This window comes from Sus scrofa, chromosome 18 (genome assembly GCF_054392235.1).
Source record: "Sus scrofa isolate SSC_HxYL_T2T_F1_AM1 chromosome 18, Sscrofa_HxYL_maternal_Yorkshire_Landrace_v2.0, whole genome shotgun sequence".
Taxonomy (NCBI): Eukaryota; Metazoa; Chordata; class Mammalia; order Artiodactyla; family Suidae; genus Sus; species Sus scrofa.
The window spans coordinates 49,180,644-49,206,872 of record NC_139400.1 but is presented as its reverse complement, the minus strand read 5'-3'; the positions used below and the strand labels follow the sequence as shown (position 1 = coordinate 49,206,872).

Sequence of the window (26,229 nt, the reverse complement as noted above, 5' to 3'; positions counted from 1 at the left end):
GCACAACTGAGACCTATGCCATAGCTGTGGCAACGCTGGATCCTTAACCCACTGTGCCAGGCCAGGGATCAAGCCCAAGTCGTTGCAAAGACAATGCCGGATGCCTGCCACAGAAGGAACTCCAAGAGTTTACTGATATTCTTCCTCTTTAAACATAGCTCTCTTGTAATCCTATAATCCAAGTCTCTGTGAAGTGGTGTGCTTTCTGCTTTTGCTTCTCTGGATGTCTGGCAAACTCTTTTCCAGCCTGCAAAATCCAAGTGTTATTTCTGTTCTAAAGCTTTTCTTGATTTTACCAGATACTATTAATTTTGCTTCCATAGCCTTTTAAATTATTTTAGTATGCCTCTGTTCTTATATTGCTGTAACTCCCATATTCCCTGAACTTTCTGAAGGTATTGACCGTCTCTTCTAGCAGTAGGTACAGATAATGTTCATGGAATTTGCTGAATGAATGTGAATTTTGGAGAATGTTATTAAACCCTTTATGATCATTACATCTGACAAAATAATTCACCAAGTGTTTTGTAGATACAAGTGATAATATAGTGTTAGGGCCTTCTTTTAAACCCTAACATTGCACTCATATTGAATCTATCACATATAATGCTAATTTAATGAATGGCTGTAATTTCTTTATAATATGCTATTAACCTTGTTCACAATTTAGGGGGAAAATTGTGATAAATAGCTTGGTGGAACACACACTAGTGGTCTTTGTAAGGCTATTAAAATTCCTATTAAAGTGAGATGTATTAAAATGTCAAAAAGCAAGTTCATAGGAAGAGTTAGTATGTAGACTCAATTTTTATTTTCTTGAGTCTTAAAATAATTAGTCTTATGAAGTTATTTATTGGAGTAACACTTGAATAGTGGTTGAGAATTTGTGTAATTTTCCCCTGGAACATATTTAAAAATATTAACTATTTAGCTCAACACATGTATCCTATTTGTTGATTTCCTCTGTTTGCTTAGGGCTTTACATAAATTTTATTTATTTATTTATTTTAAAGTTTTAAACATAGAATGTTCTTGAATATTGCATTAGTATTAGACACTCATTACTTTTATAATAATCAAATAAAAAAGAAGGGAGAGAGTAATAAGAAAGAAGCTAGCAATTCTTTTATTCGATTAATTGGTAATTATTAATTACTAAGCATAGCCAAATAGCATGTATCTCAAAACATTGGTGAGAGTTTTATTTCTATGATGATATGAGTGAAAAAGCACAAAAATAATATTTAACGGCAAATTCACAATGCTGTAAGCTCTAAAAATCCATCCACCATTTGTTCTTAAGTGAATATCTATTGAAATCCTATTCTAAACATTTTAATGTCCATGTTCATAGCAAACATGTTATATCATTTTTGAGTTGGGTTTGCAATAAAGATAAATAAGTTAATGTTTCAGTTTTTCTATAACAACAACAACAACACATTTTTTTTCTGTGCATGCATAAAACTAGAGGAAGTTCCACAGACTTTTGGACTCTTCTGTTCTTATGTATCAGTCTCTTGATGTTTCCTGTCTGCCTTTTTGAGTACCTATACAGCTGTTTTCCATGTGTTTTTCAAACTTGGAGAAAGACCAAGTATTTTTCACAACTGAATGCTGAACTGCAGTATATGCTTGGCCACAGGTCACGTTTGCATTTCTCCACTGGTATTTTTACTCAGTGTGTAAAAGAAATATGAGCATAGAGAGATTCAGACAACATGCAGCATGCTGAGTAATGGTAGTCTTCTTTCATGTATGCCACTCCACTTACTCTGCTACATAGATTCTACAGGAAGAAAAAGACAGCAGAGAAATGGAGTAAATGTAATTCAGAACTACCCTCCATGGAGCCCTTGTTGCTATAATAATGAATGATGGAAAATGCTCTGGGTCATGCATGATGGAAAGAACTGAGCATGGGGACACACACACATATGCATATATATATACACACACACACAGAGCTACACACTGTTTTAGTGAATAGATGTAATTTAGTAAAGAAAACTGTTAATTTAGCAGTCAGTTCAATATTCAATTGATTCCCAGTTTATGCATCATATTAAAGCTTTGACTATATATTTTAACACTAGGAAATGAGACACACTGTTTAATAAATATTCATGTCATGAAGCTGCCATAATGGAACTTTCCTGCCTCCACTCACCCATCCCACAGGCACAAAGATTTTTCTTTTTCTTTTGGAAATGAAAAATACTGATTTCCAAAATTCTTTTAAAATGGCTTGGTAGGTCCTTTGTCAGTTTGTTCCTAGATCTTGTGAATAGTTTTTTAAATCACAGTGCTTGTTTTTCTTTCATCATGGTTAAGATTAATGAGATAAACATCTAGATTTTAAATTCTTATGAAATCTCCAACCTTCCTAATTATCTCAACTTTAAAAGATATTTTTTCCCTGTGTAGTTTAGTTATAGTTTTTGAGGAAGCATCGTTTATTGTCATCTTTTCAGTCTGTTGTTACATTTCATGCCCTGTTGGTAAAACTTGATTCATTGCATTGGATCAAGTCTAACTGCCTCTGTAACTTTTTATAATATGTTATTTTTCTCTTGCAGAAATTTCTTCCGTTTTTAACCTTTGATTCCTATTCATTCTTCCTATCCTCAGTCTTGGTATCTTCCCAGCTGAGAAGTAGGATACATCCTACCTCTATCATGAACCCTTTCCAGGAAAGTTCACTTGTAATGAAGCTCTTTGATTTCCTCTAGCATTTAGTCTGTTGCATATCATTTAGATTTTATTTTAACTTACATTATTTTAAAAAATAGATCCAGCGGCATTGCCAAAACCATGGCCTATGTCGAACCTGTGGCCTGGATCCAATCCCTGGCCCAGGAACCCTAAAAAAAAAAAAAAAATCCAGTGTGGTATAATGGAGCCTCCCAGGAAACTTGCATGTGTGGTATAATAGAGTCAGATAGATTCTGACTTGAGCACTAGCTGTCATTTTTTAACTTTTTGGCATCAGATAAATTATTTATGCTCTGTAGGTTTCAGTCTTCTCATGTGTAAAATGGGACTGGTGTCATTAATGATTATAGCTGATATGTGTGTAAATGTTTAGTGCAAAGGTGAGACTATAACAGGTGCTTAGTAAATGGCAGTAGTATTTATTTGCTGTTGTTCTATATTTCTTACAGCTCCTAATATAATACCAAGCATGTGGTAAAGACTCTAATAAGAGTATGGTTCATGGCTAGGTCATTTAAATAGCTCCTGAAATCCCATCACTTTTATGAAGGCTTCCTGTTGGCTCTGTTCTATTAGAACTACAAAACTTTCATAGCTTCTCTAGACTGTTCTTTCTGTTCCCATTATCTGTAAGGGGAGCCTTTGGTATGTATTCTGAACTGGTTTCCAAAGCAGTGATTTGAAAGATTTATTTATTTATTTTTGAGTAATGTTTTGGATTTATCCCTACATTTTTCTAAACATCAGCAGCCAGGATTATAATAAATAAAGCATTTTTCATGTACTTAGAATGCAGTATGTGAAACACATAGAATGAAGTCTCTAACAATCTAAGCTGCAGATGAATAAATTATTTTGCCTAGCTTACTTTAGCTCAATAGACATTTATTAATGTATCTCCTCTGTGTCAAGAATTTTCTATATTTTGGATTTACAGAGATGAATAAGATATGCCTTCCTGCCTTTGAATTTAATCTAGGGTGAATGAAAGGCACAGAAAACCAGGTCATGTAAATCGGTGGTTAGTCGTAAGATGGAGGTAAGGATGGGACTCTGTGGGAATTGAGATAGAGGGTGATTGAAGGGGAAAGAGAAGATTTCTGGGAAGTTATGAGCGTCAGCCTTTAATATCTCTCAGAGGACAAATGAGTTGATCTACTTGATTCAGGGACAGAGATGCAACTCAGCTTCAATATTTGTGAAAATTTATGGCCTGTAAAGTTCACGGGTAGGTTTGGCTCCAAGTGAGGCTCAAACAGTGTCTTCCATGGTGCTGTCTTAACTGCACCCTTGTAAAAGCCAAATGGCTTCTGTGATTCCAGGCCATATCCTCCTCCCACGGGGAAGAGTAAGTTTTTCTCTAGTTTCAGCTCAGTTTAGAGATGTAGTTTCTTTCATTAGAAACTGTAAATTATAACCATCCCTTAACCAATCACTATGACTAGTGGAATACTAATTAGTTTACATAAGTCAGGGCCTTACCTACCCTCAAGCTTAGAATGAAGTCAGTCTCATTAAAGCTTCAAGGTTAAAGATGGAAGGAGCAGGGAATGGATGACCAGGAGACATCCAGCAAGTGTTCACTATCCTAGGGGAAGGAAAGTATAAGAGTTGTTTTTTTTTTTGAAAGGTAATAATATAAGCAAAAAGCAAGAAACTGTTCACCATCATGGTGTGTGTGTGAAACAGCAAGTAGTTAAATATTAATATAACACATAGTATGAGACTTAGAGAATAATAATAAAATAATAATGTGATGCAATATTTAATACTTGTTGGATCTAGTTTCCATTCATTACTTAATTGTCACAACAGCTAACTCAGGTAGGTACACCATCTTGCAGATAAGGAAACATAAGCCCAAACTCACAGCTAATAATTGGTCGAGCTGGACTCAAACCCAGATTATCTGAATATAGAGGCAGCCCATGTGGACATTATAATATATTAAATACTCTCCTCTATATCGCTAGAGTTTCAGGAAATAAGACTTCCTATATCATGCTAAGGAGCTAAATTTTCTCTGGGGTTCTAGCTCTTTGTCATACTATGCGAAAGCAGTGGTTCTCAAACTTTAGCATGCATTGTATAGCCTCTGGGCTCGTTAACACACTTGCTGGACCCTAACATCAGTTTCTGATTCTGTAGATTGAGAGTGGGATCCTAAGATTTGTATTTCCAGGAAATTCCTAGACTATGCTGATGCTGGTGGTCTGGGAACCACACTTTGAGGACCACTTATTTAAGGACTTTGTGAGACTGGAAGATTTGTGGTTCAGTGACGTTCAACATATTGAAGTGACAGAGTTCCCATTGTGGCTTAGTGGGTTAAGAACCTGACATAGCGTCTGTGAGGACACGGGTTCAATCCCTGGCCTGGCTCAGTGGGTTAAGTATCCATATTGCATAAGTGGTGGCATAGCCCAGGAACTTCCATGTGCCACAGGTGTGGCCATAAAAAAAAAAAAAAAAAAAAAAAAGAAATGAACTCACATTTTTTCTTTTTCTTACTCCTTTTTTTTGGGCCACACACAGAGAATATGGAAGTTCCTGGGCCAAGGATTGAATCCAAGCCGCAGCTTCAACCAGAGCCACCGCAGTAGGATTCTTAACTCACTGTGCTATGGTGGGAAGTCTGAAATGAACTTAAATTTTATTGTTAATTCTGCTTGGAAGTATACATGCCTTGACCTCATATTTTGGTTATGGTACTATCCTCCCCCAAAGGTCAAGGTCATTGCATGTTGTATTTCATTGATTGAGTATTTTCCATCTCTGATTCTTGACTTATTAAGATTAATTTTTTTGCTCTTCTCTGAGGTCCTATTCAACTTGTTAATGCTCAGTTCCCTCCTTGATGGTTAAGAAATTGCATTTGTATACCAAAGGAATATATTTGCACACTTTATTTTGTCTATATTCGTATGGTAAAAAGGTTTAAATATCAGAAAAAATAACATGAGCACCCATGTTTCCACCATTTAGAGCCAACAGTTGTGGGAGTTCCCTTCATGGCCCAGTGGTTAATGACCCCCCATTAGGATCCATGAGGTTGTGGGTTCCATCCCTGGCTTCACTCAGTGGGTTAAGGAATCCAGCATTCCCCCGAGCTGTGGTGTAGTTCATAGACTTGGCTCAGATCCTGCATTGCTGTGGCTATGGTGTAGGCTGGCAGCTGTAGATCCTATTCGACCCCTAGCCTGGAAACTTCCATATGCCATGGGTACGGCCCTGAAAAGCAAAAAAAAAAGGCCAAAAAATAGAGTCAACAGTTGTAAATGTGTATGTGTATATACACGTTTTTTGGTCTTTTTTTTTTTTTTTCTTTTGTCTTTTTGCCATTTCTAGGGCCACTCCTGTGGCTTATTGAGGTTCCCAGGTTAGGGGTCTAATCTGAGCTGTAGCTGCCGGCCTACGCCAGAGCCACAGCAATATGGGATCCGAGCCGCGTCTGCGACCTACACCATAGCTCATGGCAAAGCCAGATCCTTAAACCACTGAGCAAGGCCAGGGATCGAACCTGCAACCTCACGGTTCCTAGTCAGGTTCGTTACCCACTCAGCCACGATGGGAACTCCTTTTTTTTTTTTTGGTCTTTTTGTCTTTATTTTTTGTCCTTAACCCACTGAGCAAGGCCAAGGATCAAGCCCTCAACCTCATGGTTCCTAGTTGGGATCGTTAACCACTGATCCATGATGGGAACTCCCTCTATATTTTTTAAAATTAATCATTTGAAAGTTAAAGTATAGATCTTGTGCCACTTTCCTCATAACTATTGCAGCACACATCTGGTAAGAATCTCTTATGTAATCACAATACCATGATCACACTTAAGAAAGTTACCCTAATTCCTGATATTATTGAACATGCAGTCATAGTCCAATTTCCTAAGTTGTCCCAGTGTCTTCTGTATCTGGTTGTTTTTGGTACTAGCATCTGGTCGAGTGAAACTGAATTATAAGAGTCAACAAAGCTGGATGGATCTTTTGGCTCAGATAAGATCTGTGTTATTTAAGATACAGGTTTGATTGTTTTTAATAAAGACCCAACTTAATTAAGGAAGATGTTTATTTATTTCTGTCAAAGTTAACCACCTGGAGATGAAATGGTCCAGGACTGGTAGGCAATTCTGTTGTTCTCAATATGTAGCTTCTGTCTCTGAGGTCAAGATGGTTGTTCCCACCCTACCATCATGCTGGGAAAGGGGGAAGGGAGTCCTTTTAAGGGTATATCTGGATGTTGTACATATCACCCCATTCCCATCTCATTGGCAAGAAAGTAATCATATGATATATCTGTAACAGAGGCCTGGAGATGTAAACTATATTCTGTCTGGATGGCTCTATGTCTAGTGATAAGTCAAGTACCAAAAGAGAAAATGGCTGTTAGGGGGAGCAGTTAGCATCTCTGCCACAAGTTCTTTTTTTTTCTCACAAGTTCTTTTTTGCAAATGGCTGAACTATACCAAACTGTATTAAATCCGTTTAATAACTGCTAGTACATTTTAACATGACATTTCTCTTTTTGAGACATATAGGGCTAGTAATTGCCCCTAAGTAACATCGTGTTCTGTTGTCTTTTTTGTTAGGGCACAGCTGTCACTGCTCATAGCTGTCAGTGTTTTTATGTCTTTCTAATTTGCTATTTTTCTTTTTGAGCTGGGGAAGCAGGTAAAAATAACTATATAATAATGCTATGATTTATGTTATATGGTGTTAAGAGACTACTAAATCTTATCTCTAACTTTGAAGCTCTTATGCAAATATACTCATTTTGTAAATGAAGAGTCTGAAGCAGCAAATATCAGTAACTTGTTTATGAGAACTGTAAGTATTAGAACCGTAATTAAAATAAGAATTGATGCCCTGAATTAGACCTGGGAACCCTACCTGTTTGCATGATTTTCATTACAAAGACTTTGCAACATATGTTTCGACTCTTTTTCATTTTGGCTTGGTACAGACAGGAGGATTGCTAAATATTTAAAATATGGATAGGTGCCATACTCTTTTTCTACGGATATCTCCGTGAATACACTTGTACACCATGCATACACATACAACATCTGTATAAACTCGTACCTTTTTTGGGGGGACTTTTAATAAGCATAGTAGTTAGAAAACAGATTTAAAAAACTTGAAACAGTGGCTGCAAAACCTATTATGCATTACAAAAAAATTTGAACACGGAGAGACTACTTTTCAAAACAGCATGAATATGAACAATCCTTTTCTCTCTAGAAATCCCAGGGTGGTTCAGATGTGTGTTTAGTGAATACATGCTAAGACAATATTCAGCCTGAAACATTTCTCAGACTGTTTAAAGTTGTTAAATTTAGGAGTTCCCTGGTGGCCTCGTGGTTTAGGGACTTGGCATTATCACTCTGTGACTTGGGTTACTGCTGTGGTGCAGGTTTGATCCCTGGCCTGGGAACTTCTGCATGCCATGGGTGAGGGCAAAAAAAAAAGTTGTTGAATTTACTGAATCAATCAAGATGGGGTGGAGTGTGTTGCAGTAATAAATACTCTCATATCTCAGTTTTTCTTTTTTAAAAACTCTGGCAACACATTTCCCTTTTTGAAAATTGCTCTTGTGTCCATAATCAGATATAATAATAAAACTATCACCCATTTCTATGCAATTTAATTTCTTTTTGAGTGAAGTGTTATTTAAATTTCAAAATTTAGGTTTACTGTATTGGCATTGATATCCAATGTAATATGGAATAGTTATTACAGGACTTACTTTATATGCTACGTATGGGTTAGAGATGACAGATTAGTTCAAAGACTAACCTTTTGTTTATTCCCTTAATGAGCAGCTTAATTTTTCTTTGACATGGTTCTTCCCTATGTAATAGATTATAGGCTATACTAATCACACTAGCAGATCATGAAGAGTTATAGCCAGTGGATCTTTGTGGGGATACTATACTGTATAGATGTAGTATAGAAATCATCATCATCATCTTACTGTATTTTAAGAACTGTGGATTTTGTGGTTTATTTATTTTTTATTTTCTATATATATGCTAATATTTTTATTTATTATTATTACTGTTATTTAAGTATAGTTGATTTACAGTGTTTCGTCAAGTACTGTTATACAACAAAGTGACCAAGCAACACACATTTCCCTGTGTTGTACAGTAGGGTCCCGTTGCCCATCCATTCCAAATATAACAGTTTGTATCCCAAAATCCCCCCAAATGCCCATCCATCCCACTCCCTCCCCTTTCCTCCTTGGGAATCCCAAGTCTGCCCTTCTTGGCCATGATCTGTTTCTGCTTTCTGTCTGTTTGTTTGTTTGTTATTTTTAGATAGGATCATCTGTTCCATATTTTAGATTCCACAAATAATTAATGTCGTAATGGTATTTATCTTTTTCTTTTCTGGCTTACTTCACTTAGTGTGAGAGTCACTAGATCCAATCATATTGCTGCAGATGGTATTAGTTTGTCTTTTTTATGGCTAATATTCCATTGTATATACGTACCACATCTTCTCGATCCATTCATCTATCGATGGACATTTAGGTTGTTTCCATGTCTTGGCTATTGTTAATAGTGCTGCAGTGAACATAGGGGTGCATGTATCTTTTTGAGTGAAAGTTTTGTCTGGATATATGCCCAGCAGTGGAATTGTTGGATCATGTGGTCTATATTTAGTTTCCTGAGGTACCTTCATATTGTTTTCCATAGTGGTTGTACCAGTTTACATTCATACCAACAGTGGAGGAGGGTGCCTTTTTCTCCTCACCCTCTCCAGATTTTGTGGTTTATATTTATAGACTAATAGTAGAAGACACTTCAAAGTCAGTCCATAGTTTAGGGCAATCAGTGATTAGTATTTTCAGTACTAATAGTTTCCTCTCCCAACAGTGCTCAACACTGTTTTGTGTAAAACTGGTGCTTCATACATGTCTATAGGTTTGGTCTGCTCTGTTTGACTGATGTCTAAGACATTTGAAAGTATGGGGTTGACATACTATGAAGAAAAGTAGCCTCATGCAGAAGAGTTTATGTTATATTTCTGATTTTGGAAAAAATGGTATCTTGGAAAGTCATGATTTTTTCCTTAGGGGTAGAGATTTTAGCTTAGGTTCATGAAAATAAATTTATTTAAATTTATAAACCAGCTATAATGGAAAAAATAAAAATCATTATATAATAAATAAATAAATTTATATACATCTTCTGGAGTTCCTATTGTGGCTCAGCGGTAACGAATCTGACTAGTATCCATGAGGACGTGGAATCGATCCCTGTTCTTGCTCAGTGGGTTAAGGGTCCAGCAGCGTTGCCGTGTAGGTTGCAGATGCAGCTCGGATTTGGCGTTGCTGTGGTTATGGTGGAGGCCGGCAGCTGCAGCTCTCATTTGACTCCCAACCTGGAAACTTTCATATGCCATGAGTGCGGCCCTAAAAAGACAAAAAATAAAAATAAAATAATAAAAAATATATGGACATCTTCTTAACAATGAAAAACGTGGGAAATGTATCTGTACTAATATACAGTAATCTGATAACTTCATCAGTTTGCAGTTTAAAATTTATTGTTTTTGTCTTTTTTTTTTTTTTTTTTTTTTTTTTTTTTTTTTTTTTTAGGGCTGCACCCTCAGCATATGGAGGTTCCCAGACTAGGGGTTGAATTGGAGCTGTAGCTGCTGGCCTGTGCCACAGCCACAGCAACTCCCGATCCAAGCTGTGTCTGTGACCTACACCACAGCTCACAGCAACGCTGGATCCTTAACCCACTGAGCAAGGCCGGTGATCCAACCTGCATCCTGATGGATGCAGCACAAAAGGAACTCCCTGCACTTTAAAATTTAAACTGCTCATTTTGCCCTTTGGAGTAAAATTTAACATTGCCATCTTTGTGGGGTGTAGTGATAAAACCATTATGTTTATAATATAATGGTTTTAAAAAATATATTTATATTTGTAAGTCATCTAGTTTCCTTTAATTCTTCTTTAGGTCGTGATTTGATTTGTATCCAGTCTATGGATGGGATGCTGATGGTATTTGAGCAGGAAAGCTATGCTTTTGGAAGATTTCTCCCTGGTTCTCTTTTACCTGGCCCTCTTGCCTACAGTTCCCGTACAGATTCCTTCATCACTGTTTCTTCCTGCAGACAAGTGGAAAGTTATAAGTAAGTTTGGATGTTGAATCTCTGGAATCATGATTTTTCGTGTATATGTTGCTGATAAATTCTTTTCCACAAAGACCTTAAATATTGCAAATAAAAAAGAAGTCATTTCTTTGATGAAATGTAAAGAATATCATTTACATATCATAAAGCATTTGAAAGGCGGTATAGTGCAGAGATTGAGAGGAAGGATTTGGAGAGAAGCAGACTTGGGTTGGAATCCTGATTTTGCTACTCACAGCTGTTTGATGGTTAAACATGTGTCCATATCCTGGCTGTAAAGGGAATAATAACTATTTTGACAATTTTTAAAAATTTTTATTTTTATTTTTAAATGATTCTTATTTTTTCCACCATCGCTGGTTTACAGTGTTCTGCCAATTTCCTACTCTACAGCATGGTGACCCAGTTACACACACACACACACACACACACACACATACATTCCTTTTTCTCACATTATCTTGCTCTATCGTAAGTGACTAGACATAGTTCCCAGTGCCATACAGCAGGATCTCATTGCTTATCCATTCCAAAGGCAAAATTCCCAGTCCATCCCACTCCCTCTCGTTGGAAACCACAAATCTATTCTCCAAGTCCATGATTTTCTTTTCTATGGCAAGGTTCATTTGTGTCAAGTATTAGATTCCAGATATAAGTGATATCATATGGTATTTGTCTTCCTCTTCCTGACTTACTTCACTTAGTATGAGAGCCTCTAGTTGCATCCATGTTGCTGCAAATGGCATTATTTTGTCCTTTTTTATGGATGAGTTGTATTCCATTGCGTATAATCCATTCATCTGTCAATGGACATTTAGGTTGTTTCCATGTCTTGGCTATTGTGAATAGTGCTTCAGTGAACATGCAGGCGCATGTGTCTTTTTCAAAGAAAATTTTGTTTGGATATGTGCCCAAGAGTGGGATTGCTGGGTCATATGTAATTCTATATTTAGTTTTCTGAGGTACCTCCATACTGTTTTCCATAGTGGTTGTACCAATTTACATTCCCACCAACAGTGTAGGAAGGTTCCCTTTTCTCCACACCCTCTCTAGCATTTGTTATTTGTGGACTTATTAATGATGGCCATTCTGACTGGTATGATGTGGTACCTCATAACTTTTTAAAAGGATTAAGTGTATGTCAAGTCCCCCCCCCGAATGAAAATGTTCAGTAATTATTATGATTATTCCCTGAATTATGAAAATAAAACACAGTGTAAGTGAAAAAAGCAGGATACAAATACACATACAAAATGATTTTATAACAAAAAAAGAATGTGCATGACATAAGAAGAATACTGGCAAGAAATAAAGTGTTGTTATGAATGTTTTAAAAAGAACAATTTACAAAAGTATCAGAATGAGCCTATGAAAACAGCTTATCCTTTTTGCTAGAGATTTTTATTGATTCTGGTGCATTGTGTTTGAGAGAAAGCTTTTTCTCCTCTACTAGCTAAATTTCAATAAAAATTATAGTTTTGAGTTTTTGGAGGCTATGTTTTTTTGTTAGAGGGAGAATGGGGGAAAAAAAGTAGAAATCCATTCTGGGAAAAGAAATAGACTTGGAAAATTATGTCTTCAGTAACTTCATTGTTGTTATCTTACTAATGGCAGCATTTAGAACTTTAATCATCTAAGCAGCACTTCATTATAGCTTTCAGTATTATTTTTGGCCACATGATTTTTCCCAAGGCAGGAAGAAAATATAAATTCATCAGGCAACAGCCATAAGTTTTTGTCTTCAAGTTTTAATATTGTGTATATAGCAAGCTAATATAGTTTTGCCTTCATAAGTGACAGTCTGCATTTTGAATATTATTGTTTAAGACATCTAGGATTTAACACTCTGAAAATAAGCAAATGTTTGTGACTAAGCAGAAGTTAACTGGAGTTCCTGTCGTGGCGTAGTGGTTAATGAATCTAAGAACCATGAGGTTGCAGGTTCGATCCCTGGCCTTGCTCAGAGGGTTAAGGATCCGGTGTTGCCGTGAGCTATGGTGTAGGTTGCAGACGTAGCTCGGATCCCACGTTGCTGTGGCTCTGGCGTAGGCCTGTGGCTATAGCTCCGATTCGACCCCTAGCCTGGGAATCTCCATATGCCGTGGGAGCGGCCCACGAAATGGCAAAAAGACAAAAAAAAAAAAAGAAGTTAAACTGATAGAGGTAACGTATCACTATGTCCTATTCCTTCTACAACTCCTGTGGCTCTTGTCCGAAGGAAATGAATGAATTGTGGCATTATTACTGGTAATAAATAAAATATTATAATTATTTTGAGAGGCTGAGAAAAATATCTGTATAAAATTATTTTAAACGTGACAATACTTAAGCAATATTGAGAAGATCTGCTTTTCAGCTTTCCACTCAGTTCTGTGCCTTAACTCTTGCCAAGATACTAGCAGTGTAAGTAACATGGGGTCATGATACAAATATTTGAATGTTCTGTGACTTACTCTTTGAAATATGTGAATAGGAATTAATTTAGTAATAACTCCAGGACTGATTGGATGAGGAAATGTGTAGGTTTCCTTAATGTGAAAGTTTAATTTCAAAGAAACTTACATGGTTTTAACTGTGGTAATTCTCCAAGATAACTGATTTATTAAATTCATCTCCATCTGGACTAAAAATTGCATACTTTATTTATTATGTGGACCTCTCATAGTGGTAAAAATGCAAGGGAGATGTGATTATTGTGAATTGATGACCATCCAGAGGGTTTATGACATTAAGTAGTATGTTGTATTTATAGACACATTCAAATTTTATAGACTAAGTGATAAGCCCTGGTGTAATTTAGGATGGGAGTTCTTTGGAGGCTTCATTAAATCTATAATCAGTTAAAATGTAATCAGTTAAAAGAAAAGGCTTTTATGACAAAATTCATTTTCATTTTTTTTTTCTTTTTACAGCTGCACCTGCAGCATATGGAAGTTCCCAGGCTAGGGGTTGAATCAGAGCTGTAGCTGCTGGCCTATGTTACTGCCACGGTAGCACCAGATTCAGGCCGCATCTGTGACCTATGCTGCGGCTTGTGGCAACGCCAGATCATTAACTGACTGAATGAGTCCAGGAATTGAACACACATCCTCACAGATACTATGTTGGGTTCTTAATCTGCTAGCCACAATGGGAACTCCTTCATTTTCATTTTTGAAATTGATGTTTAATTACTTTAAAAACAGATCAGTTATTTCCAAATAGGATAACTAGAGAAGGCTATGAGTTACAAACTTCAGTGTGCATAAGAATCACCAGAGCATCCTTTTTGGGGTCATTTTTTTTGTTGCCCCATGGCATATGGAGCGCCCAGGCCAGGGGTCAGATCAGAACCACTATCGGGACTCAAGCCACAGCTGCAGCAACACCTGGTCCGTAACCTACTGTGCTGGGCTGAGGCCGGGGACCGAACTCTCATCCTAGTGGCTCCTAAGACTCCGCCGATCCCAGTGAACCACAGCGGGAGCTCCAGAGCATCCTCTTATAAAATGCACATTTGGGAGTTCTCGTGTTGCAGTGGGTGAAGGATCCAGTGTTGTTACTTCTGTGGTTTGGGTCACTGCTTAGGCACAGTTTTGATCCCTGTCCTGGGAACTTCCACATGCCCCAGGTATGGCCAAAAGTAAATAAATAAAACGCACATTTGTAGATTCTCAATTCTCAACCCCCTAGATTTTGATTTAGTGTGTTTGGGGAAAAGACTCAGAAATTGTCATTGCAAATACACACTCCAGGTGATTCTAATTCAAGGACACACTTTGAATGTTGTTTTACTTTTGAAGTGAGAGAATTGTTTGACTTTTTTTTTTTTTCCCTGTGTTTGTGCAAACTTTGGATTATCTTTTATTCTCTCTCTTTTTTTTCCTTTGCTTGTCAGAATTATTCAGTTAGTAAATCATGACTTTTCTACTTTTTTCCTGGTCTTACTCAGCCCTTGCTTCCCCATTCCCACTGGCATTCATGCCTTTATTTTTTGACTTGGATTTCTAGTTTTCTAACCTCTAATCTAGACTTTGAAGGGCATTTCCTATATCTGTTCTTTTAAAATACCTCTGTAAGCCAGAATACTTTTTGTTGTCCGTTAAAAGAAAAACATCTAAACCTTATATGACAGTCAGTGCTCTTTATACTCCAGTCCCATTTTACCTCTGTTAAGTGGACTTTCAGATTTGGAGGGACTTTTTAAAATTAATTGGCTCAAATATCCTCCTTTCTTCACCTATGAGATGTATTATTGCCCCAAACACTGATTTTTGCCTAATATTATATATTGCATTTTTGTATTGTGCTAAAATGTCCGAGAGTATGTCTTGCATATCAAGTTCCTGACAGCAGTCCTGTTTGCCGAAGGACTAATTCAGTTCATTGGTTCAGTCATTCATTTAGCAAACACTTTTTTCTCTTTTTAGAACTGCACCCATGGCAGTTGGAGGTTCCCAGGCTAGAGGTTGATTCAGGAGCTGTAGCCGCCAGCCTATGCCACAGCCACAGCAACACCAGATGCTACTGGTAGCTATGTCTATGACCTATACCACAGCTCACAGCAATGCCATATCTGTTAACCCACTGAGCGAGGCCAGGGATTGAACCTGCATCCTCATGGATGCTAGTCAGATTCGTTTCCGCTGAGCCACAACGGGAACTCCCACAATGGGAACTCCATTTAGCAAGTGTTTTTCAAGAGGCTTCTCTGTGCCACACGCCGTGCAAAGTACTGGAAATGCAAAGTCAGATAAGACCTGTCTCAGGTTCTCCAGTACTATGCCAGCAAGTGGGGGAGGCAGCAAGTCCATCAGCTGTTTCAGTTCATCGTGATACAGGATATAGCAGTGCTGTGCACAGGACACTGAGGAGGCCTAGAGGTGACACCTTTAAATAAGAATTGAGGGGGTTCCTGTCCTGGCTCAGCAGTAGCGAACCTGACTAGTTAGAATCCATGAGGACGTGGGTTCCATCCCTGGCCTTGCTCAGTGGGTTTAGGATCCGGTGTTGCTGTGAGCTGTGGTTGCAGACACGACTTGGATCCCAAATTGCTGTGGCTGTGACATAGACCAGCAGCTATAGCTATGATTAGACTCCTAGCCTGGGAACCTCCATATGCTGTAGGTGTGGCCCCAAAAAGACAAATGAAAAAAAAAAAGAAAAAGAATTGAATGTAAGGAGGCTACCTGAAAAGTATATTGCCATGAGCTTTATCTTTCTCTCCTCTTTGCTATACACTTTCCTTTGCACTCCTGAGTGGCTTCTAATACATTGCTAAGTAGACAATAGGCTTTAAATCTACATTGTAAATCTATTCTAAGTTGTGAGATCCTGCTGAATAGCATTGAGAACTATGTCTAGATACTCATGTTGCAACAGAAGAAAGGGTGGGGGAAAAAACGTAATTGTAATGTATACATGTAAGGATAACCTGACCCCCTTGCTGTACAGTGGGAAAAAAAAAATAAATCTACATTGTAAAATGTGTTTGTTGAATTTAATGGATAATATTTTAAAAAGAAGATTGTGTTCTTCACCAACCTTAGGCTCTTGCCAAACTGAAATATTTGCTGCTGTCTATATATATTCAGGGCTTCTCTCTTTCTCTCTCCTCTTTTACTCATGCTATGCTATGTCTGAAATGCTTTTTCTTCCTTTTCTGCAAATGAAAATTAGGTCTGGAAGACTTCCTGCTCCCCTTTTAGTTCTTGCGTGACCTAGCTGTCAGTAACATCTCCTTCTCAGTTCAGAGTTACTTTTTCACTGCTTTCCATAAGCACTGTGCACGCTTTCACTGATACTGTATTTATTTGTTTTTTCTTCTTGACTAGGCTAAATGTTCCTTGATGGCAGGGGTTTTGTATCCCCTGAAGTGCCTAGCATTATACCTTGCTGGTAGTAGATATTTAATATAATAAGACCTTAATAAAGGAGTGAAATTTTATGAGGAAAACCTCTATTTTGTTACTGGCAAAATATGATTATGACAAGGAAAATCATTTTCACTAATATCTTTCAGTGAAAATGATTTTCCTTGTCATAATCAAGAATGTTTTAGTTATAGTTGGAATGAAAATAGTAATGCTCTGTATTGAGACCTTCCAACTCTAGTAGAGTTAACTATCAAAGTTCTCCAAGTTAACTATCGAAGTTTCCAAATTTCTTGGTACTCTTTGGGGTGACAACTATTTTTCATTTGAAAGCAAGTGATCTTGGAGGGTTTACCTTGGTGTTCTGTGACACCTCAATCCATGTTTCAGTTACTTGCTGCTGTTTTAATGATGTGATAGAGAAGAGCACTAAATCATATGGTTGAGTTTGTCACTGGTACTCCACAGGACCTGTTAAGCTTTTGTGGCTATTGAGTCAAAAAGCACCACTGTTCATCTGAACTTGCTGAATCTGTGGTTAGTGCCTTTCTGTTCTGAAAAACATGTATGACACTCTTGGATGAAATCTTTTTGTATCGGACCTGATTATTCTTTCAGCAGTCTCAGCAAGGGAATTTTATTCTTTAGCTTATATCACTGAACACTTGAGTGGTGAGAAAAAAAATCCAAGTGTTTTCTTATTTCAGAATTTGCAAGTCTGCTTCAAATTGTTCGGTTTTGGAAATAAGTTTCCATGTACATTGTTAGTCAGAGTTAAGAGGATTTAAGGAAGAACCATAAAATAGATTCTATTGTAAGTTTATCATCATCTGAATTTGCTGTCAGTTATGTTTAATAATAAAATACTCTTCTGAGTTGTCTCCAGGAAGAGAATTGGTCTGGATTTAGAAATCGGGAGTCAGTTTTGGCTGTGTCTCTGCCTGCTGTTTTGATGTTAATGAGGCCACTTTAGGGGTTCACTAATGCCTCAGTTGAAATAGTAACTCTCTGTAGTTATATAAGAAGCTTCAAACAGCTCAAAAGCTTTGGATTTTTGCAGCAACCTCATTAATATCCATGTCATCCTCTAGTAGGTTAGTGTCTACAGAAAATGAACTCCCTATGACATTAATTACCTGAGGTTAGATCCATAGCAAGACCAGCTCTGGGCTGATGTTCTAGTCACCAGTGCCTACTATTTCTGTTACCGTGAACCAGAAAGAGTAAAACAATCCTATTTGGAGGTTGGAATAGGAGATCTAATTATTTGGCACTTTTGAAGACTTAAGGATTTTGAAAGTCAGTCTCAGATGGTATGGAGATATTTGTTGGAGCTGCTTATGGAATTTTTTTTTTTAGCATGGTTTTACAAGGCTGAGATCTTCAGCCTCCTACCTTTTTTGTCTCATTTTCTGTGACTCCTGCCATGCATCTCTCCTAAACTCCTGCCACAGCCTTTCATCTCTCTTTTACTGCTGCATGCCTTTGCCTGTGCTGTTTGGTTTGATAATTCATTTTACCTCTTTGATAGCACGATGAGTTTTCACTCATTCTATAATTTAGCTTCCTCTTCCTGAACTGATAATAAAAACATAAATATTTCCTCCACTCCAATTACCTGTTTCTGCCACCATGTTCCCTCGAATACTATTTGCATACCTTCTATTAGCACAGGGCACATTTGAGTTGCAGTTATTAATTTGAATATAAGTCTCCACAACCACTTTGGAAGGTCCGGATGGATATAGACCATGCAGTAATTTTTCCCCTTTTTAATCCTTGTATAAGATCCCTGCTATATGTTATTGAACAAATGAAATTTATATACATTAAGCTTTCTTATTAACTGTAAGACCAATTTTCATGAATGCATTGCAGAATCTATCTTAAATCATAGTCATTCTGGATCCACTGAAAATTGGAGACTTTTTATATATGAAGTATTCCTGATTGAGATAGGTTGCTGTAAGAGTTGGTATAGGACAATAAGAATACCAGTATATATTTCAGTGCTTATTTAGATATTCCACATTATCTTTAGCCATTCAGATCCCTGATGTTTAACCTATATCTTTCTCTTAGATAATATAAGATGTCTGAATATATCTAATTTTCCTCTTAGTTATCAGAGAGCAATGCAAGAATCAATAGGAGGGAAAGGAATCTATAAGCCTAAAGTTTCTTCATTTTGAATAGGATTATTACTCTAGCAATATAACATAAATTAATGAGAAATAAGAGAATTTAAATTTTTTAGTTTAAATCATTTCTAAACTAAAAGATATTTATAAGTTGCTTTTAAGAATGATTTGAGTTAAATATTAATATTGAGATAAACTGTAAAATGCTTATAGAAAGTCATAATGTCCATTATTGAAAAATTATTGCATACCAAGTAAGTTACTAGGTGATTTATTTCTATGTATATATAAATCTGTATTTATCTGTCAATCTATCAGTCAGTAATTGGGCATCAAATATATACCAGGTACTGTACTAGGCACTAAATTATTTTAAAATTCTTTTAAACAATGCTTGAATTAAAGATTATTATTCCTATTTTATAGATAGGAAAGATAAGACAGAGTGGTTAATTTTCAAAAATTTACTGAACTAGTTAATGATTTAGTTAAATGTAGGTCTTCTGGGGTCCGTAGATTACATATGAATTATTTCTACTACATCTAGTTGCTTTACATTATTTGTATTTTTTTTTTTTTTTTTATTTTGTGTTTTGGTCCTAGATCTTTCTTAAGTATTGTTATTTGTCATGTAAAATCCTAATGGAAATGCTTTGGTATTAGGCAGAGCTATTTTCCTAATATTGAATTTTGAGATGTGTAGTTATAATTTCTTTGTTTCTTTTTATTTTTATTTTCCTGGAAAACAAAAGAATTTATTGGGAAAGGGTGCCTGGGTGGAGAGCATCAGGGTAAGGGAACTCAGAAGAACTGCTCTGCCACATGGCTTGCAGTCTCTAGTTTTATGGTAATGGTGTTAGTTTCCGGGTCATAGCCAGCTGTTTGTAATTTCTTTATCATTACAGTTTTACATACTCTTATGTCATAGTATCATTCAGTAAGTATTCATTACTAAATTTTATAATTTTTAAAATCAAGGAAAAAATCATTTATAAGGTTTGTAGATTATGTGCATTTTAAAATTTGTTATATTGAGATTATGCATTTTTAAAGTTTAAAACAATTTACACTTTTTAACCATATATTCACTTACAATTATTCCATGTCTTTCAAACAGATACCAAGTACTTGCTTTTGCAACGGATGCAGATAAAAGACAAGAGACTGAACAGCAAAAACTCGGTTCTGGAAAAAGACTAGTTGTAAGGCCTTTTTTAATGTATAAAAATTTTATTAATGTTATATCTAATCACAGATGTTTATTCAGAATAAGAATTCATGGGAAAAAATTAAAATACATGTATTTGAGCCATTTCTCTTTTCTATGTTAAGATTATATCAGTGATCAAAGAATTTTATTGGCTGTTATTATTGAGCAATGGAGACCAGATTATAGATCTGTACCACTAGATTATACCAGATTATAGATCTGTACCACTAGATTATAAATGTCCAGGTGGGGTCCCTTTTAACTGAAGTGACTATAGACTAACAAAATAAAAAACAGAAAAATTAAAAAATTCCTTTAATAGGCAAAAGACTTGCTATTAGTGAGCAAAAAAGTTGCTACTAGTAAGCAAGATGAAATGTACAAGTAAAAGATGAAAATTCACAGCCTTACAAAGATAATATTAATTCAAAGACAAGGGTAGAAGTTTGATAACTTGAAAAGTAGTTTGAAGAAACATTGTGTGAATTTTTTTTTGTCCTTTTAGGGCTGCACCTGAGGCGTATGGAGATTCTGAGGCTAGGGATCGAAGCTGTAGCCTACACCACAGCCACAGCAGTGCCAGATCTGAGCTTCGTCTGTGACCTACACCGCAGCTCACAGCAATGCTGGATCCTTAACCCACTGAGCAAGGCTAGGTATTGAACCTTCATCCTCATGGACAGTAGTCAGATTTGTTTCTGCTGGGCCACGACAGGAACTCCATTGTTTGAATTTTATAGCTTCTGGTCTTACAGTTAGGTGTTTAATCCACTTTGAGTTTATTTTTGTACATGGTATGATGAAATGTTCTAATCTCATTCTTTTACATGTAGCTGCCAAGATTTCCTAGCATCATTTATCAAAGGGATTGTCTTTTTTCTATTGAATATTCTTGCCTCTTTTGTCATAGTTTAATTGGTCAGTGGTGTGTAGGTTTATTTCTGGACTCTCTATTGTGTTCCACTGATCTATGTGTTTTTGTTCCAGTACCATGATGTTTTGATTCTGTTAGCTTTGTAGTACAGTCTGAAGTCAGTCTGTAGTGCAGACTTAATTCCAGCTTTGTTATTTTTTATTTTTTTTTTCTTCAAAATTTCTTTGGTAATTCAGTCATTTTTGGTTCCATATAAACTTTAGGATTATTTGTTCTAGTTCTGTGAAAAATGTCATGGATATTTTGATAGAGATTGCATTAAATCTGTAGATTACTTTGGGTAGTAGGGACACTTTGATGTTAAATATTAATTCTTCTAATCTAAGAATATGGGATATTTTTTCATTTCTTTGTATCATTTTCAAGATTCTTCCTCAATGCTTTATTGTTTTCAGAGTATCGGTCTTTAACCTTTTAGTTAAGTTTATTCCTAGGTATTTTATCCTTCTTGATGTGATTTTAAATGGGATTGTTTTCTTATTTTCTCTTCTGACAATTCATTACTAATATTTAGAAAAAAACAGGTTTATATATATTAATCTTGTATTCTACAACTTTACTGAATTCATTTATTAATTCTAATAGTTCTTTGGTGAAGACTTTAGGGTTTTCCATATATAGTACCATGTTATATCTGCAAAGAATGATAGTTTTATTCCTTCCTTCATGATTTGTTACTTTTTCCTTGTCTGATTGCTATGGCTAGGATGTCCAATACCATGTTAAGCAGAAGTGTGAGAATGGGCATCCTTGAATTTTGCCTGCTTTTAGCAGAAAATCTTTTGAATTTTCTTTTTTTTTTTTTTTTGTCTTTTGTCTTTTTGTCTTTTGTTGTTGTTGTTGCTATTTCTTGGGCCGCTCCCGCGGCATATGGAGGTTCCCAGGCTAGGGGTCTAATCGGAGCTGTAGACTCCGGCCTACGCCAGAGCCACAGCAACTCAGGATCCGAGCCGCGTCTGCAACCTACACCACAGCTCACGGCAACGCCGGATCGTTAACCCACTGAGCAAGGGCAGGAACCGAACCCGCAACCTCATGGTTCCTAGTCGGATTCGTTAACCACTGCGCCACGACGGGAACTCCTGAATTTTCACCATTGAGTATGGTGTTAGCTTTGGATTTGTCATTAGTGGCCTTAATTATGTTGAGCTATGCTCCCTCTATACCATATTTGATGAAAGTTTTTATCATGAATAAATGTTGAATCTTGTCAGATGCCTTTTCTGTGTCTATTGAGATGATCATGTGTTTTTTATTCTTCAATTTGTTAAGATAGTGTATCACATTGATTGATTTGCAAATATTGAACCATCTTTGAATCCCTGGAATAAATCCAGCTTGAGCATGGTGTATGATCTTTTTTATATATTGTTGGATTCAGTTTACTGATATTTTGTTGAGGATATTTGTATCTATATTAATCAAAGGTATTAGCCTGTAATTTTCCTTTTTTTGTAGTATTTTTGTCTGGTTTTGGTATCAAGGCAATTATGGGCTCGTGGAACAAATTTGGGAGTACTGTCTTCTTTAATTTTTTGGAATAGTTTGAGAAGAATAGGTAGGAGTTCTTTATATTTTTGGTAGAATTTGCCTTTGAACTCCTGTCTGGTCCTGGACTTTTGTTTTGTGGGAAGTTTTTATTTTATTACAAATTCAATTTCATTACTAGTGATTTGTCTGTGCAGATTGCCTATTTCTTCCTGATTCAGTCTTGGCAGGTTATGTATTTCTAGAAGGTTGTCCATTTCTTCTAGGTTGTCTAGTTTTTTTGGCATCTGTCTGTAGTATTCTTCTATGATTTTTTTTTTTTTTTTTGGTGTATGTCTCTGTGGTATTGGTTGTTATTTCTCTTCTTTCATTTCATTTGCTTTTTGGGGTCTTTTCTTGGTGAGACTGGCTGAAGCTTTATCAATATTGTTTATCTTTTCAAAAAACCAGTTCTTGGACTTCCCTGGTGGCTCCATATGGATCTGGCATTGTCACTGCTGTGGCTCTGGTTACTGCTGTGGTATGGATTTGATCCCTGGGCCAGGAACTTCTGCATGCCATAGGTACAGCAAAAACCAAACAAAAAAACCCCAGAACAAAAAACTGAAACCAAAGGCAAACCAAACCAAACTAAAACACTTCTAGCTTTCATTGGTCTTCTCTCTTGTTTTTTGGCTCTATTCTATTTATTTCCTCTGTGATTTTATTATTTCCTTCCTTATGCTGACTTTAGGCTTTGTTTGTTCTTTTTCTAATTCCTTTAGACAGTAAGTTAGGTTGTTTATTTAAGATTCTTGTTTCTTGAGGTAGGCCTGTATCTATAAACTTCCCTCTTAGAATGACTTTTGCTGTATCCCATAGATTTTGAAAAGCTGTTTTTCCATTTTCGCTTGTCTTGAAGGATTTTCTGATTTCCTCTTTGATTTCTTCAGTGACTCACTGGCTTTTTGGTAGCATGTTGTTTAATGTCCACATGTTTGTGCTTTTTCCGTTTTTTTTTCCTGTAATTGATTCCTAGTTTCATACTCTTGTGTTTAGAAGAAAAAAACAATATAATTACTATCATCTTTTTTTCATTTTTTTATTACTCAAATGAATTTATCACATTTGTAGTTGTATAATGATCATAACAATCTGATTTCACAGGATTTCCATCCCACAGCCCAAGCATATCCCCCCACCCCCTAAACTGTCTCCTCCAGAGACCATAAGTTTTTTAATGTCTGTGAGTCAGCATCTGTTCTGCAAAGAAGTTCCGTCTGTCCTTTTTTCAGATTCCACATGTCAGTGAAAGCATTTGATGTTGGTGTCTCATTGTATGGCTGACTTCACTTAGCATGATAGTTTCTAGGTCCATCCATGTTGCTAAGAATGCTGGTATTTCGTTCTTTTTGATGGCTGAGTAATATTCCATTGTGTATATGTCCCACATCTTCTGGATCCACTCCTCTGTCGATGGACATTTAGGTTGTTTTCATGTCTTGGCTGTTGTAAATAGTGCTGCAATGAACATTGGAGTACATGTGTCTTTGCGAGTCGTGGTTTTCTCCGGATAGATGCCCAGGAGTGGGATTGCTGGGTCAAATGGTAGTTCTATGTTTAGTTTTCTGAGGAATCTCCATACTGTTTTCCACAGTGGTTGCACCAATTTACAATCCTACCAACAGTGTACTAGGGTTCCTTTTTCTCCACACCCTCTCCAGCAGTTATTGTTTGTAGACTTTTGGATGCTGGCCATTCTGGCTGATGTAAGGTGGTACCTCATCATGGTTTTGATTTGCATTTCTCTAATAATGAGTGACACTGAACATCTTTTCATGTGTTTCTGGGCCATCTGTATGTCTTCTTTGGAGAACTGTCTGTTTAGATCTTCTGCCCATTTTTGGATGGGGTTGTTTGTTTTTTTTGGTATGAAGCTGCAGAAGGTGTTTGTAAATTTTGGAGCGTAATCCCTTGTCAGTTGATTCATTTGCAAAGATTTTCTCCCATTCTGTGGGTTGTCTTTTTGTGTTGTTTAGGGTTTCCTTTGCTGTGCAGAAACTTTGAAGTTTGAGTAGGTCCCATTTGTTTATTTTTCTTTTTATTGTCAATACTCTAAGAGGTGGATCTGAGAAGATGTTGCTGTCGTTTATGTCAGAGAGTGTTTGGCCTATGTTTTCCTCTAGGAGTTTGATAGTGTCTGGTCTTAGATCTAGGTCTTTAATCCATTTGGAGTATATTTTTGTGTGTGGTGTTAGGGAGTGTTCTAATTTCATTCTTTTCCATGTGGCTGTCCAGTTTTCCCAGCACCACTTATTGAACAGGCTGTCCTTTCTCCATTGTATAGTCTTGCTTCCTTTGTCATAGATGAGTTGGCTGTAAGTGCATGGGTTGAATTCTGGGCTTTCTATCCTGTTCCACTGCTCTATATGTCTGTCTTTGTGCCAGTACCATGCAGTTTTGACGCTTGTTGCTTTGTAGTATAGTCTGAAGTCCGGGGGACCTGATTCCTCCAGCTCCATTTTTCTTTTTCAGGATGTCTTTGGCTATTCTGGGTCTTTTGTGCTTCCAAACAAACTTTAAAATATTTGGTCAGGGAGTTCCCGTCGTTGTGCAGTGGTTAATGAATCCGACTAGGAACCATGAGGTTGCGGGTTCGGTTCCTGTGCTTGCTCAGTGGGTTAACGATCCGGCGTTGCCGTGATCTGTGGTGTAGGTTGCAGACGCGGCTCGGATCCCGCATTGCTGTGGCTCTGGCGTAGGCTGGAGACTACAATTCCGTTTTGACCCCTAGCCTGGGAACCTCCATATGCCAAGGGAGTGGCCCTAGAAATAGCAAAAAAACAAAAAAATATATATATATTTTGTTCAAATTCTGTGAAAAATGTCCTTGGTAATTTGATGGGGATTGCATTGAATCTGTGGATTGCCTTGGGTAGTATAGTCATTTTGATAATATTAACTCTTCCGATCCACGAGCATGGTATATCTTTCATCTATTTGTGTCATCTTTGATTTCTTTCATCAGTGGCTTGTAGTTTTCAGAGTACAGGTCTTTTGTTTCTTTAGGTAGGTTTACTCCTAGGTATTTTATTCTTTTGGATGCGATGGTAAATGGGATTTCTCCCCTAATTTCCTTTTCTGCTCTTTCATTGTTAGTATATAGAAACGCTATCGATTTCTGTGTATTGATTTTGTATCCTGCAACTTTGCCAAATTCGTGGATGAGCTCTAACAGTTTTCTGGTAGAGTCTTTAGGATTCTCTAGGTATAGTATCATGTCATGTGCAAATAGCGATAGTTTGACTTCTTCCTTTCCAATTTGGATTCCTTTTATTTCTTTTCCTTCTCTGATTGCTGTGGCTAGGACTTCCAGAACTATGTTGAAGAGTAGTGGCGAGAGCGGACATCCTTGTCTTGTTCCTGATCTCAGTGGGAATTCTTTCAGCTTTTCACCATTGAGAATGATGTTTGCTGTGGGTTTGTCGTATATGGCCTTTATCTTGTTGAGGTAGGTTCCGTTATGCCCACATTCTGAAGGGTTTTTATCAGCAATGGGTGTTGGATTTTGTCAAAGGCTTTTTCCGTGTCTATTGAGAGGATCATATGGTTTTGATTCTTCAGTTTGTGAATGTGGTGTATCACACTGATGGATTTGCGGATATTGAAGAACCCTTGCATCCCTGGGATCAATCCCACTTGATCATGATGTACAATCCTTTTAATGTATTGTTGGATGCGGTTTGCTAGTGTTTTGTTG

The 26,229-nt window shown here is 36.8% G+C and overlaps 1 protein-coding gene across 30 annotated transcripts in view; it reads left to right on the top strand.

Annotated features, from left to right (window-relative positions):
* Positions 1-26,229, top strand: part of BBS9 (Bardet-Biedl syndrome 9) — a 444,711-nt gene that overhangs the window by 98,047 nt on the left and 320,435 nt on the right. For all 30 annotated transcript variants that reach the window (XR_014834269.1, XR_014834283.1, XR_014834268.1 and 27 more), the window contains 2 exons: positions 10,691-10,865; positions 19,976-20,060. Coding sequence is in view for 13 of the 30 variants with exons in the window: in XM_085005856.1 (XP_084861982.1) it covers positions 10,691-10,865; positions 19,976-20,060 (260 nt within the window). In the remaining 17 variants the exon portion in view is untranslated. The remainder of the gene's footprint in view (positions 1-10,690; positions 10,866-19,975; positions 20,061-26,229) is intronic.